The 12,675-nt window shown below is 44.2% G+C and overlaps 1 protein-coding gene across 2 annotated transcripts; it reads right to left on the bottom strand.

Moving 5' to 3' along the window:
• Positions 1-685: 685 nt before the first annotated feature.
• tbc1d20 (TBC1 domain family, member 20) lies at positions 686-11,978 on the bottom strand. 2 transcript variants are annotated; one of them, XM_083660652.1, is made up of 8 exons: positions 11,625-11,978; positions 10,758-10,943; positions 10,256-10,336; positions 9,797-9,983; positions 9,565-9,666; positions 6,804-6,945; positions 3,377-3,555; positions 686-3,209 (listed from the first exon to the last, which is right to left on the bottom strand). In XM_083660652.1, exons 1-8 carry the CDS (start codon positions 11,674-11,676, stop codon positions 2,951-2,953), a joined length of 1,188 nt encoding a protein of 395 aa, XP_083516778.1. In that variant the 5' UTR covers positions 11,677-11,978; the 3' UTR covers positions 686-2,950. The 2 variants fall into 2 exon arrangements, with proteins under 2 accessions (XP_083516778.1, XP_083516779.1); XM_083660653.1 differs by having other exon boundaries at positions 10,256-10,330.
• Positions 11,979-12,675: the final 697 nt, after the last annotated feature.

Here is a 12,675-nt window from a genome sequence, read left to right as displayed (position 1 = left end):
CCCCCCTCTTGTATCTACTAACACTTAGTAGTCATTATTCCTTGAATTGGTGTGTACAGTATTTTTTATTTATTTATTTTTATATATATATTTTTTTTTCCCGATTTTTTATCCCATTTTATCTCCCATTAGTGCTCATTTGATTTCTCAATCCTGGTTGCTACTCCATCCTCTGCCGATCTGGGGAGAGCCGAGACTGGCTCCATGCTTCCTCCGAGACATGGGCAGTCAGTCAGCCGCTTCTTTTCACCTGACAGAGGAAGCTTCACCGGTAGGACATAGCACGTGGGAGGTTCACGCTATTCCAACCAGTTCCCCTCCCTCTGAACAGGCGCCCTTAACGACCAGAGGAGGAACCACATTAGCAACCAGGATATTGCATGTTTTTGTGAAGGGGGTTCCTATATGAAGGAAACCCCCGGGAGGCACGGGGAGAACATGCAAACTCCACACAGAAAGGCCCTTTTGCCGACCCCACCCGGGCGGTGGGCACTTGAGGACATGCGGACGGGCACGCATTCCTTCAGCGTTCACCTCGTCCCCAGGTGGGAATCGAACCCACGACCTTCGAGCTGTGAGGCGATAGTGCTTACCACTGCACCACCGTACCTCCCTAGTATTTTTGTGTATATGGATGAGTGCGAGCATGTGTCCGAACAAATACATTGTGCATCTTCACTCTAGTTTATTAGCATTCTCTTGTACAACTTTACATTTGTATAACGGCTTCTTCATAACAAAATAAACATACAAGGCAAATAAATCATTTAGTGCAATGAAATGAAATAACCACTAAGTGCAGCTATATGGTGTATTATAATACTGAACAACTACTCTAAGGCAGAGGTTCTCAAATGTTTTTCAGCCAAGGACCCCTTACAAGATAGAAAATATACCGGGGACCCCCTCATTCTGATTTGTGATTTTGGGCTAACCTTAATTGTTTCCACGGTAACATGCTTGACTTTTTAATTGATAGGTTTGTTAGATTAGAATATATAATCCATGAACCATTTTAGATTTAAAGCATACAATATTTTCATTGAACTATGAAGCTTTTGCAACAACAAAAAAGTTATTTTTATTTTCCCGAAAACTTTTCGCGGACCGCCTTGCAAAGTGCCACGGACCCCTGGGGGTCCCCGGACCCCCATTTGAGAACCACTGCTCTAAGGCACCTCAGAGCATCCTTGGGTGTTCCAGGTCACCTTCGTTTCAGTGAGTTTGCAGATCCCGTAGCACCCATACATGCTTCAGTACAAAGGCCATCTACTGTATAACCCCTAATATATTGAAGTGGGATATCCAAGTGTCCAGTCTATTATACAGCAACAAATGTCTCACCATCAATTACCATTGGCTGATGTAGGTGACCTAGAACACAGCCAATCACAATTTAGAAGAGTTCTGTTATGCAAAGGACATCCAGATCACAGACAATTCAAATACGCGATTTTAGAGGAGGTGCTCTGAAAAGCTCTGGTGCATTTTCTATAAGACTATGGCATTTATGTGAATCCCACTTTCCAGACCTTGGGCAGAATACCACTGAAACATATGCAATAACATACCATTTAAATACGTGACTGAATGAAACTGCTTAAACTAACTCTAGGTTTAAAAACAAATAAAAATACAGGATGCAATTAATGGTTCCGGTGGCGTTTCTGACATGAGCTCCAATGGGAGTGAGAAAAGCATCTTTGCAAACCGGGCCCGTGGCCGTGCTGTGCCAACCCAAACGATATGCGATCAATTGCACTTGCCCCAGGTTCTGACCAGGCCATTGTGTGTGCTGCTGAATTATGAGGAGAGATTTCATCAACTCCAGTAAAGCGCAAGACAAAATGTTTACCATAGTTAGTTAGTTACCTTGGGCCATTTTCAAGATTGTACAGCTGGAACATTTGAGTAATAAGCTGGCCAGCTAACCATTTTTCATTTTGTATCTCAGACTTCATTTTGAGATACAAAAATTAAGTCTAAAGCAGCCTACAGAATGCTTAGTTTGAGAACACCAAAACCTGGTTTTGTTAAAAGCCCTTTACAAATAAATTAGACTAAACATGGTGGCTTAGCACAAACACATACAACTGTGCATGTTAAATCACCCAGGGCCGAAACAAAATTGGGTAAACGAGGGTGACAACTGTTATGTTTTGAAGGTTGCCGCGGCCCAGGGGAGGGAGACAAGTTCTCCTTTGTTTTTCGGACTGAAGCGGTTTTAAAAAAACACAACTTTCTGATGAAAAATGACGACCTCAGATCACAATGAAAGGATGAAACTTGAAGAAAAGTGCCTGTGTGTCATGACCATGTCCCCTTACAGCTACTTACATACCTATAAAACTACGAAATTAAACACTAAAACGTACAGAGAGAGGATTTGGACAATCCTGTATTTGGTCTCAGTCCAGGTATCAAATGGAGGACAAAATGCGTTGCGACCGTACACACCGCGCACACTCACTCGCATACATACAAACACTCACTCTCTTCATTGGCAGCAGTTTCAAGCCTAGTGCGCCACCAAAGCTTACACTTTAACAACCTAAATCTCTGTGAGCATAACATTTCTTAACATCGGATTATCCTATTTTCAAATACAGTTAAATTTGGATGATGTCGTCATCAATAAATGTTTTCAGAAATATGTCTCTTCACTATTATGAGATGGATTACTCTTGCTTCAGAGCACCAGCCGTTACGTTTATAGGAGGTGGATACTCTTGGGAAGCGAGTCATAAAAAGGGCCCTAAGCTGTGACCTTTGCAGTTCTAGGTAGGATTCTTTGACCCGTCCAGGTAGGAAAAGGAGTAAGGAGGACCAGGTCCAGCTTAGGAAGCCAACTCCAGACAGTGTTGCCGACTGCAGTGTGTAGTTAAGTTAATGGGTCGTAGAAACGGACCCAGTAGATCCAGTCCAGGGGCGACAGGTTGGGAGTGTCGGATCAAGGAAACATGTCCAGTTTGGGGGCCCACTCCAGAGCAGTGTTGAGAACAGCGACGGCTGCTGCCCCGAGCGCCACCGTCAGACCCATGACGGCCAATCGAACGAACCGCCGGGTCGCTGAAGGTGGGGCCACCGCTACTATTGGGCCTGAGCTCTCCAGTGCAGCCTGTTTCTGTCGCCGACGCCGACGGAGAACAGAGTCTGGTTGCTGTTGAGTGGATGCTAGGCCAAAGTCGTTAAAGGTAGAGGCTGCCGTGCTGAGGAGGGAAAGGGAGAGAGATTGCATTTCAAGTAAAACTATATATATATATACATGTATATATATATATATATATATATATATATATATATATATATATATATAGAGATATATAAAGACATGTTTTTTTTCTGTAAACAAGGGAAGGTGGTAAAGGGAAGGTACCTCTCCTGTGTGGCAGCCTCTCTAGCCAGTTCAGAGGGTGGGAACTGAACAAAGAGGTCTCCCGCTCGACTGATAAGTGTCTCGTATGGTAGATCCTGGGGAATCTGGGACAGCAGGTGGTGGACCATGGCCATGTCGCACTCACAGTCCAACACCTCCTCTTCTCTGTACAGCACAATCTGGAACACACAAGCACACACACAATTTTGAACAGTGTTGACCTGCTTTTTGATCTCATTTTTATTTATCATTTTATATAGTGATGCACCACTCAATCGGCTACCAATCGTGATCGGCCGGGTGAGCATTCTAATATCACGATCCAACTTATCAGTTTTTCAACTGCCCAATCAAAACAACAAAAAGGTTTCAAAACCTTTCAATTATTGGAATCAGGAAAGCAGTCGAACGTATGCTGTGCAAAGTGTGAGCCAATTTGCAGCAGTCATCAGAACGTTAGTAGACCAGGCTAACATCTGCATCTGGCACTAACAGTGAGCCTTTGTTCACACCATAGGCAGAACTGATGCTTGACTCACGCTGAACGTGAGCTCAGGCTGGGTTCACACCGGCCACCCAAGCCTTGCCTATGCCTTGGCTTTACCCACGCTTTTAAATAGGCGTCCGTTTTAGTCAACGAGGCTGTGTACACCGGCCGCCTGAGCGTGAACCCTGTGTGTACCCACGCCTTGCCTGTGCCTTGCCGATTTTATCGTTTAGGCGTGAGTTCTATTTTCAAGCCGACTAGGCGCGTGCAGGCAGGCTTCTTCTGTCAAGCCATGAAAGAAAAACGCGACACTATCCGTGGGAAATGGCAAAGTCAACTGAATTTCAAAATAAAATGGAGTTACTACAACAGTGTTGAGCAGAGAGAGAGAGAGAGATTGACGGGTGGCTATCACGTGGGGCTTTCTCCCTGTCTGCAAACAAATCTTCATGAGAGAGAATAGCGACCGAAGAAGCAAGATGGACAATGTTGTTGTGCCAGCACATATTCTTGCAAGATCACCTCTCTAAAATGTCCGACTATAGTCAGACCTGGTTATACATATCCAGCATCAATAGAACATTAAATATATCAGATTTATTTTACCTACCCTACCCATGATAATTCGGGACCACATGTGAAAAAATACAGTTGGGAGAGAGGAGAGGCGCTTGTGACTCGGCTCCAGGTTCAGCGTGCAAAGGCGTGCGGTGTGATCGGTTCACGCCCAGCTCAAGGTCTGCAGGCGTAGGCGTGGGTTGAGGCAAGGCAAGGCGTAGGTTCCCTGTGTCTGTGTGAACGTAGCGTAACCGTTCACACCAGACACTCCTTTGCTCAGCACCGGGCTCGGAGCTGCTCCACCGGCCTCCTCCCCCCTCCATTCACTTCATGCATGGCAGCTTCAAGCTTCACACTTGTAAATTGTATAGGACTGAATCCTGAACGATGGCTTGAGCAAGGCGTGAGCGTGGCTTCAGCGTGACACACGCGCGCGCGTGGTGTGAACGGCCTCGCCTGTTAACAAAATGAAACTTGTGGGTTCAGCGTAGGTTGATCTTAGGTTGAGCATTGCTTCGGCGTACGGTGTGAACGGCCACTTCATTTCTGACATGTTTTGAATTTCACAGCAGCATATAATAATAGAGTAGAACCAGTTTAACATGTACCAGAAGGCAACGCCTATGCCACTGCAATTATACAACTTTCACGTACCACCAGTGGCAACAGGTGAGTCATCAAGCACATCCTGACATGTAATCACTGTCTGGACAAAGCCCTTGATTTATTTATACATGGATAGGCCAGCTATATCATACATACAGCCATAAGAAATGATCTGTTAAACAATGTGCTACATTGGAATTGTAATATTTATGCTTGCTGTGCACTTAACACGTTGACTGCCAACAACGAGTTGAGTCGTCAAACACAATCCAGCTGTTCACTGCCAGCGACGAGTTGAGTCGTCAAAAAAAAAATCGATTTTTTTTTTTGACGGTGGGATGTGCATCTACCCCTTTTACATCTCTTATATAGGTATTGGACGTGTACAACGTGTACAACCCATTCCACCGACCCACTAAGTGGTGACAGTGCTTTCCTGACTAGAGGAAGGCAAGCAAAAAGCAGTGTGACTGAAGCCATTCTCATGAAGGTGGATTGGCGAAGGCGCTTTCGTTTTCGCGCTGATTGCTGGCGGTGCGGGATTGCAGATTTGCATAGTGGATTGCGGGTGGGACACACTTTGAAACACGCAGCATAAATATGACCAGAATCGCAAAAGCTTCATCAAAGCCCTCAACCAAAACTCCAAGAAGCGAGCGAGTCCAACCAGACTTCCTCAAAGAGCGGCCGCACAGACAGGCTCACACCCGCACAGCAGCAGCAAAGCAATGAGACTGGTGACAAGCGGGGACTGCCCCCTAGTCCGACACCAAATTGGAAACAAATCCCATTCTAAAAGGCTTTTAGAATGGGATTTTCAACCCATTCTTTTTTGTTTCTTTTTCGCTATAATTTAGAGTAATTTAATTTCTATTCAGAAATTTATTTGAGAGGTCGAGAGTATGAGAAAGTGCATTTGCACAGGTAGGAAAGTGCTTGTGACACGGCGCTGCAGCCAAGAAGAACGCCCACGGAGGGAGGAGTTGAGCAGAGGGAAGTTTACTGCTGTTATGGAGGAAATTACTGTTCAAAACTATTGTTTAGGTCTTACTGATGCCAAAAATGAATGGTTAAAGTGACTGTTCTATCGAATTTCACAAAAAGCCGTTTATCTCTGAATATTTTTTCTGATGCTGAAACCATGCTGTATTCAACTGCTAATGCTTACATAACTACTAACTCTACAAACTAACTCTTTTAGACAGAGAAAGCACACATTCTATTAGTTCTTTTTAGATGATTGGTGTTCACGAAGTACTAACAGAAGAGAAACCTCGGCTCTTGTAAAATGAGCCTAGAATCCTCAAAAAAAACCCTGGCAGAAGCTATCTACAGCAAAAAAAAACGGCTGGCAGTCAATGTGTTAAATGATGTGCGCATTGGATACACTGTATAAAACACCTTCCAAATCCCATGTCCCAATGTTGTTTAGACACACAAACAACGAGGAGCCTAAATGACTAACTGATGATGTCACCAAGGCAACACGTGATGCCCCGTTCCTCATATCATTTGGAGCCCTTACGACTTGTCACACTCAGACGCTAACGCTACAGCTGTGCACACAAGTAACCTCAATTAAGTGAGTGAGGTCATCGTCCATCGTCGGGTGGATATTTAACTCATGCAAACTGTTTTGCCTCTGAGAATTAGTCACCAATAATATACAATACAACCTTAAGTCACACATCAAAGCTGATAAAAACCACTCCCTTTGAATATAGGGAATTGTCTATCTGCAGTGGACTTAATAGAGCAAGACTATACAGAACTCACCACAGCAGCAAAGTAGATGGGCATCAGTGGATGGCAGGCCAGGAAGAAGTCATACAACCGGACAACATGGCGAAAGTCGGACAGGACGTGGCCAAACCAGGTGATCAGCCAACTGAGGGCAAAGATAGTGCCCACCTCTGCCCTGAGAATCACATGACATAGATCAGCTGAGGGCAAAGACAGTGCAAAACCTCTGCCCTGAGAATCACATGACATAGATCAGCTGAGGGCAAAGATAGTGCAAAACCTCTGCCCTGAGAATCACATGACATAGATCAGCTGAGGGCAAAGATAGTGCAAAACCTCTGCCCTGAGAATCACTTGACATAGATCAGCTGAGGGCAGAGATAGTGCAAAACCTCTGCCCTGAGAATCACTTGACATAGATCAGCTGAGGGCAGAGATAGTGCAAACCTCTGCCCTGAGAATCACATGACATAGATCAGCTGAGGGCAAAGATAGTGCAAAACCTCTGCCCTGAGAATCACATGACATAGATCAGCTGAGGGCAAAGATAGTGCAAACCTCTGCCCTGAGAATCACTTGACATAGATCAGCTGAGGGCAAAGACAGTGCAAAACCTGTGCCCTGAGAATCACATGACATAGATCAGCTGAGGGCAAAGATAGTGCAAACCTCTGCCCTGAGAATCACTTGACATAGATCAGCTGAGGGCAAAGACAGTGCAAAACCTGTGCCCTGAGAATCACATGACATAGATCAGCTGAGGGCAAAGATAGTGCAAACCTCTGCCCTGAGAATCACTTGACATAGATCAGCTGAGGGCAAAGACAGTGCAAAACCTGTGCCCTGAGAATCACATGACATAGATCAGCTGAGGGCAAAGATAGTGCAAAACCTCTGCCCTGAGAATCACATGACATAGATCAGCTGAGGGCAAAGATAGTGCAAACCTCTGCCCTGAGAATCACTTGACATAGATCAGCTGAGGGCAAAGACAGTGCAAAACCTGTGCCCTGAGAATCACATGACATAGATCAGCTGAGGGCAAAGATAGTGCAAAACCTCTGCACTGAGAATCACATGACATAGATCAGCTGAGGGCAAAGATAGTGCAAAACCTCTGCCCTGAGAATCACGACATAGATCAGCTGAGGGCAAAGACAGTGCAAAACCTGTGCCCTGAGAATCACATGACATAGATCAGCTGAGGGCAAAGATAGTGCAAACCTCTGCCCTGAGAATCACTTGACATAGATCAGCTGAGGGCAAAGACAGTGCAAAACCTGTGCCCTGAGAATCACATGACATAGATCAGCTGAGGGCAGAGATAGTGCAAAACCTCTGCCCTGAGAATCACTTGACATAGATCAGCTGAAGGCAAAGACAGTGCAAAACCTGTGCCCTGAGAATCACTTGACATAGATCAGATGAAGGCAAAGACAGTGCAAAACCTCTGCCCTGAGAATCACTTGACATAGATCAGATGAAGGCAAAGACAGTGCAAAACCTCTGCCCTGAGAATCACTTGACATAGATCAGCTGAGGGCAAAGATAGTGCAAAACCTGTGCCATGAGAATCACTTGACATAGATCAGCTGAGGGCAAAGATAGTGCAAAACCTCTGCCCTGAGAATCACTTGACATAGATCAGCTGAGGGGAAAGATAGTGCAAAACCTCTGCCCTGAGAATCACATGACATAGATCAGCTGAGGGGAAAGATCACGTAATAAAAAAGTAACCCATCAGACAATCAGCTCAAAACTGCTGGCAGAAATATCACTTATCAAGATGGTACAGCATACTCCTCCGTAATACCACTTGTGCAACTTAATGCTAGTGCCTGTTTCTTGAGGTTACTGTAGATCTACAGGGATCTCTTCTGAGGTTAAAGTTCACCTTCTGTCACTCAGTGGATACTATATGGTTCACTTTATGGAGCACTAAGTGAAGAAGGATTTAGGGCCGTGAGTTATGTTATAGCTTAGTCTGGAACTGAAAGTCAGATAAGGAGACCTAACAACTGTCCACCCCTCCCACACAACTGAGGATTTAATGAGAGGTCTGTCCTTGAGTCCTTAGAGACTTTACCTCCCACATTCATGATAAGCTCAATATGCTTTTAGTGCACAATAAACTGTTCTCTCAAAACAGCTGTCATTACAGTAGCTTCCTCCTCTGCCTTGGGAAACAATGTGCACAGTGAAAACACTATTGCAATCACGGTCGCCACTTATAAAGTGATGGTGGATCCATCTAAGGACTTCATTAAAATGTCTGTGGTTAAGGAGGTCCCTTCAAATAATGGCCATTGCGCAGGAGTCCGTTAAGATTTGGCTAAATGGAAAATGTTCTCGACGTAGTTGTAACTCACACAGTGATGTAGAAATGTATTGAGGCTGTACAACAGTTGTAGAATCTATGGAGCCATCATTGTATTATTATCATTATTATCATTGTATTATTTTCATAATGATGTTGAAATCACATTTGAGATCCTGTACAGAAGTCATTCTATGATGGATGTAGGATGGATTGTATCTCAAAGTAAAATAGGGATGACAGAGTAAGTGTAGTGAGTATCATTCATAACCATAAGGCAAGCGGTGTTGGAAATTAAGCCTTTCAACTCTTTCAACGTTGAAACATTAATAATACAGCTGGCCAATTATATGTTTATATTGCACATCTTATATCGCGGTGAAAAGATTCATGTCCCTTAAAGGCAACACACATCTCATGGGGAGATTAAGAAAATGATTTAGGTAGTGTTGATGTTGAAACAGCAGAGGGACTCACTGCTGCATGAAGTCGTGCACCTCGGGGTTGACCTTGTCAATGATGGGCATCAGATAGTTCAGAATGTGTTTAGTGTTGTCCATGGTAGGATCCATGAAGTCCCTGAGAATGACAGAGGAAGAGGAAGTAAGAGAAAGCATGTTTTAGAGTGCACAACAGAGGGGAAATGTGATAGGAGGAAGGCTGGTAAGGGAGCTAGCTAAAGTATATTTTCGACTGTAGGTGGAGGTACCTGAGGTGATGTGTGGACAGCTTCTCCACTAGGGCCGTTGCTATGCGCTCTCCCAGGACCAATAAGAAAGTGACGACAATGTCGTGGTATCCTTGGTAGTAGTGCAGCTGGGGATTCCGTTTCAGAACTCTGAGGATGATGTCAATTAGCTCTTCCTGAAGACCCTCCCTCTGCTCATCCGGCATGCCTGTACCGGTCCATCAACAACAAGTCAACTGTTACCCTATCCAGGGTTTCATCTAGGGCGGGCCATTAAAGAGGTGCTCCGATGCCAATACTTTTTTCACAACATATATACATGTATACGACGAGTACCGAGTACTTTATCAAGTAGATTGGAGGATACAGGTACCGAGAACAAGAGCAAGTGCTTCAATTGAATCTGTGTCTCTGTATATTCTTCAGCATAGCTCAAATGAGATGCTAGATGCCAGTGAGACTTGTAAGGTTTCTACTCACCAGGCGGGAACCTCCGTAGTGAGCGCTGGACATCCAGCAGCACCTGGTTGTAGTCCTTGTTATTCTCCCGCTCTACTGTTTCTGGACAGGATAGCTCACTGTTAGCATTAGTATGATAGTCAAGTGTGTGTGTGTTTACACCTACTGCTAACACTGCTGACAGTGTGGCTGTAAGTAGTACCCCTGCATAGTAGTAGAGGCATATGTACCGACACATATACTGTAGTACCCCTGTATAGTAGTAGAGGCATGTGTACTGACACACAGTATAGAGAGCCAAAGTTTTTGTGTGTTTTTTTAGACGTTTTGTTTTTAAGTTTTGGTCTGACTTGAGTGAAATGTTCTATGATCTCTCCTGAATCTATATAGCTGAATTGCTTGGTTTGACCAAGTACAACTATATTTTTATAAGCATTTTGTGAAATGTCTATGAAAAAATGAATGGCGGATGAAATCCCTTGGTGTTCGTATGACTTTGTATGCGAGAGTGTGTTGCATTTACCTTGTTCCTGTTCCAGGATGTGTGGGGGGACGTTGAGAAGCCGAGGCCATACTCGACAACGGATCTCATCGGTCAGTAGTCCTCCCTCACTGATGGCCATCCTCCTCAGAGCTGCTACATCTACCGGACACACACTCAGGGCTTGTGTGATGTCCGCAATTTTCCTCTTCCTTCTGGAGTCCCCGGCTGACACACAACAAGCACACACATCTTCATGCAGTAACGATAACGGCAATACATATGAGCCACATACCGAGGAGAATTACACTTAGAAGTTAGCCTTTGCAAGAAGATGTGTTCTTCTTCAGTGGATCTCAGACTCGGCCCCAACAGTTTCGCAGTGGATTCGGAGTGTTATGGAACTTCTCCCTCTGGAAGCTATCAGCTTTTGGCTCAAGGATAGGCCATTCAATTTTTTTCAAATCTGGATCCCCTTTCTGGACTATATTGGAGAGGATAGGGCCCTGGCCCTTCGGAGTCTGACATATGACATGTGGGCCTACCATTTATTGTGTCTGCATACCCCTGCTGTACTTTTTTTTTTTTTTTTTACAGTGTTAACCTTCTGCCTACTGTAGGTGCTCTGTGCGTTTGTTTTTGTTTGTGTGTTTGGTTTTATGTTTTGCTGTTATTATTTTTGTGGAGATTGTGTGTTGTGTTGTGGGTGACTGGGGACGGCCGAGGGCATATTTGTTATCGCATTCTTCACTGACTGTTTGCCCCTCTGATAACTAAAAAATGAATAAACATACTTAGAAAAAAAAGAAGAAGTTAGCCTTTACCTTGCGTTAACGTTGTTTGCTGGGAGGATATAACTCCAGCAACAACAACACTGGTACTACCAGTGGTATAGACGCAAAACCTTACCTTGTTTACCATTCAATGGCGACGAGGCACCACCACTTCTGGTTTTCTTCATGTTTCTCTCCACGATCCGTGGCGTTTGCTAGTTAGCTAACGTTACAGCTACAAGCTTGTCATCCTTATTTGTTTGGCTAACCTCGATTTAGCCTGTTGTAGCTGCCAACTAGAGGCTACCTGTCTCTAATTAGCAAGAACAGCCTCATACACACAGGCCTGGCTGTTAGCTAATTACGTTAGCTATCAAGCTAATACTGTACAATCCTCGTCCCGAAACAGCCATTTTCTGCAACATGGCCATCGTTACTCGAACTAGTGTCAAATGAGTTGCCAGTTCGTAGACAACGCTTAATAATAATATGGTCAGATTGATGAAATGGCTACATGTTTACAAATGGCTTCAGCACCCAACAGAATCCACTGACGACCAGCGTCAAATGAGCAGGAATTACACTTCCGGCCAGCAGGAATTTCACTCGGGTTTAGTGATTTTGCCTTCAAAGTAAAAGCATAATAAAGTTCTTTATAAACTTGTAACGTCCGAGCGGATACGAACCTGGGACCTCTGACTCAGACCCCATACACTGTGCAACACTTAACCACTCGAGCTAAAGGGCCAGCCCGATAGCCCGAGTGGGAGTGAAGCCGCGCATCCTGAGCCGTGTATTTCTGACCCTTACAAACTTATAAACTTTATAAAGTTTTTTTTAACCATACAAATTGAAGTAGAAATCTAACTATGTCCAACATAATGAACATACGAAGACTAGGATAAACCTCTAGTTTAATGTTTGAATGAAAATAGACATACAAAGGAGACCGTGTGTTATTTCTTTATCGAGTTTGAATGATCGCTTTTATTCTGAAAAATCCTGACCGGAAGTAAGAAATTCATGCTAGCTTAATTCAGCTGTGTTCCATGAACAAATATAAGACTTCCGCTTTACTTCCGGTTTGCAGAGCTAGCAAATATAAGACTTCCGGTTACCTTCAGAGTAAAAGCGGCGTAATTCATGTTTTTATAAGGCATAGAAAAATGGTTAGTTCGCAGATTAAA

Source organism: Poromitra crassiceps (assembly GCF_964638095.1).
Source record: "Poromitra crassiceps genome assembly, chromosome: 25".
Taxonomy (NCBI): Eukaryota; Metazoa; Chordata; class Actinopteri; order Beryciformes; family Melamphaidae; genus Poromitra; species Poromitra crassiceps.
The sequence above is the reverse complement of the archived record's forward strand: the minus strand, read 5'-3'. Positions and strand labels throughout refer to the sequence as shown.

What these genes read in the sequence shown, in the direction of transcription:
- tbc1d20 (XM_083660652.1), bottom strand. Translation starts at nt 11,676, where the DNA reads ATGAAGAAAACCAGAAGTGGTGGTGCCTCGTCGCCATTGAATGGTAAA. An exon ending in CATCCTGGAACAGGAACAAG is followed by an intron (nt 10,337 to 10,757) that starts GTAAATGCAACA and finishes TATCCTGTCCAG; the next exon opens with AAACAGTAGAGCGGGAGAAT. An exon ending in ACTACGGAGGTTCCCGCCTG is followed by an intron (nt 9,984 to 10,255) that starts GTGAGTAGAAAC and finishes GGACCGGTACAG; the next exon opens with GCATGCCGGATGAGCAGAGG.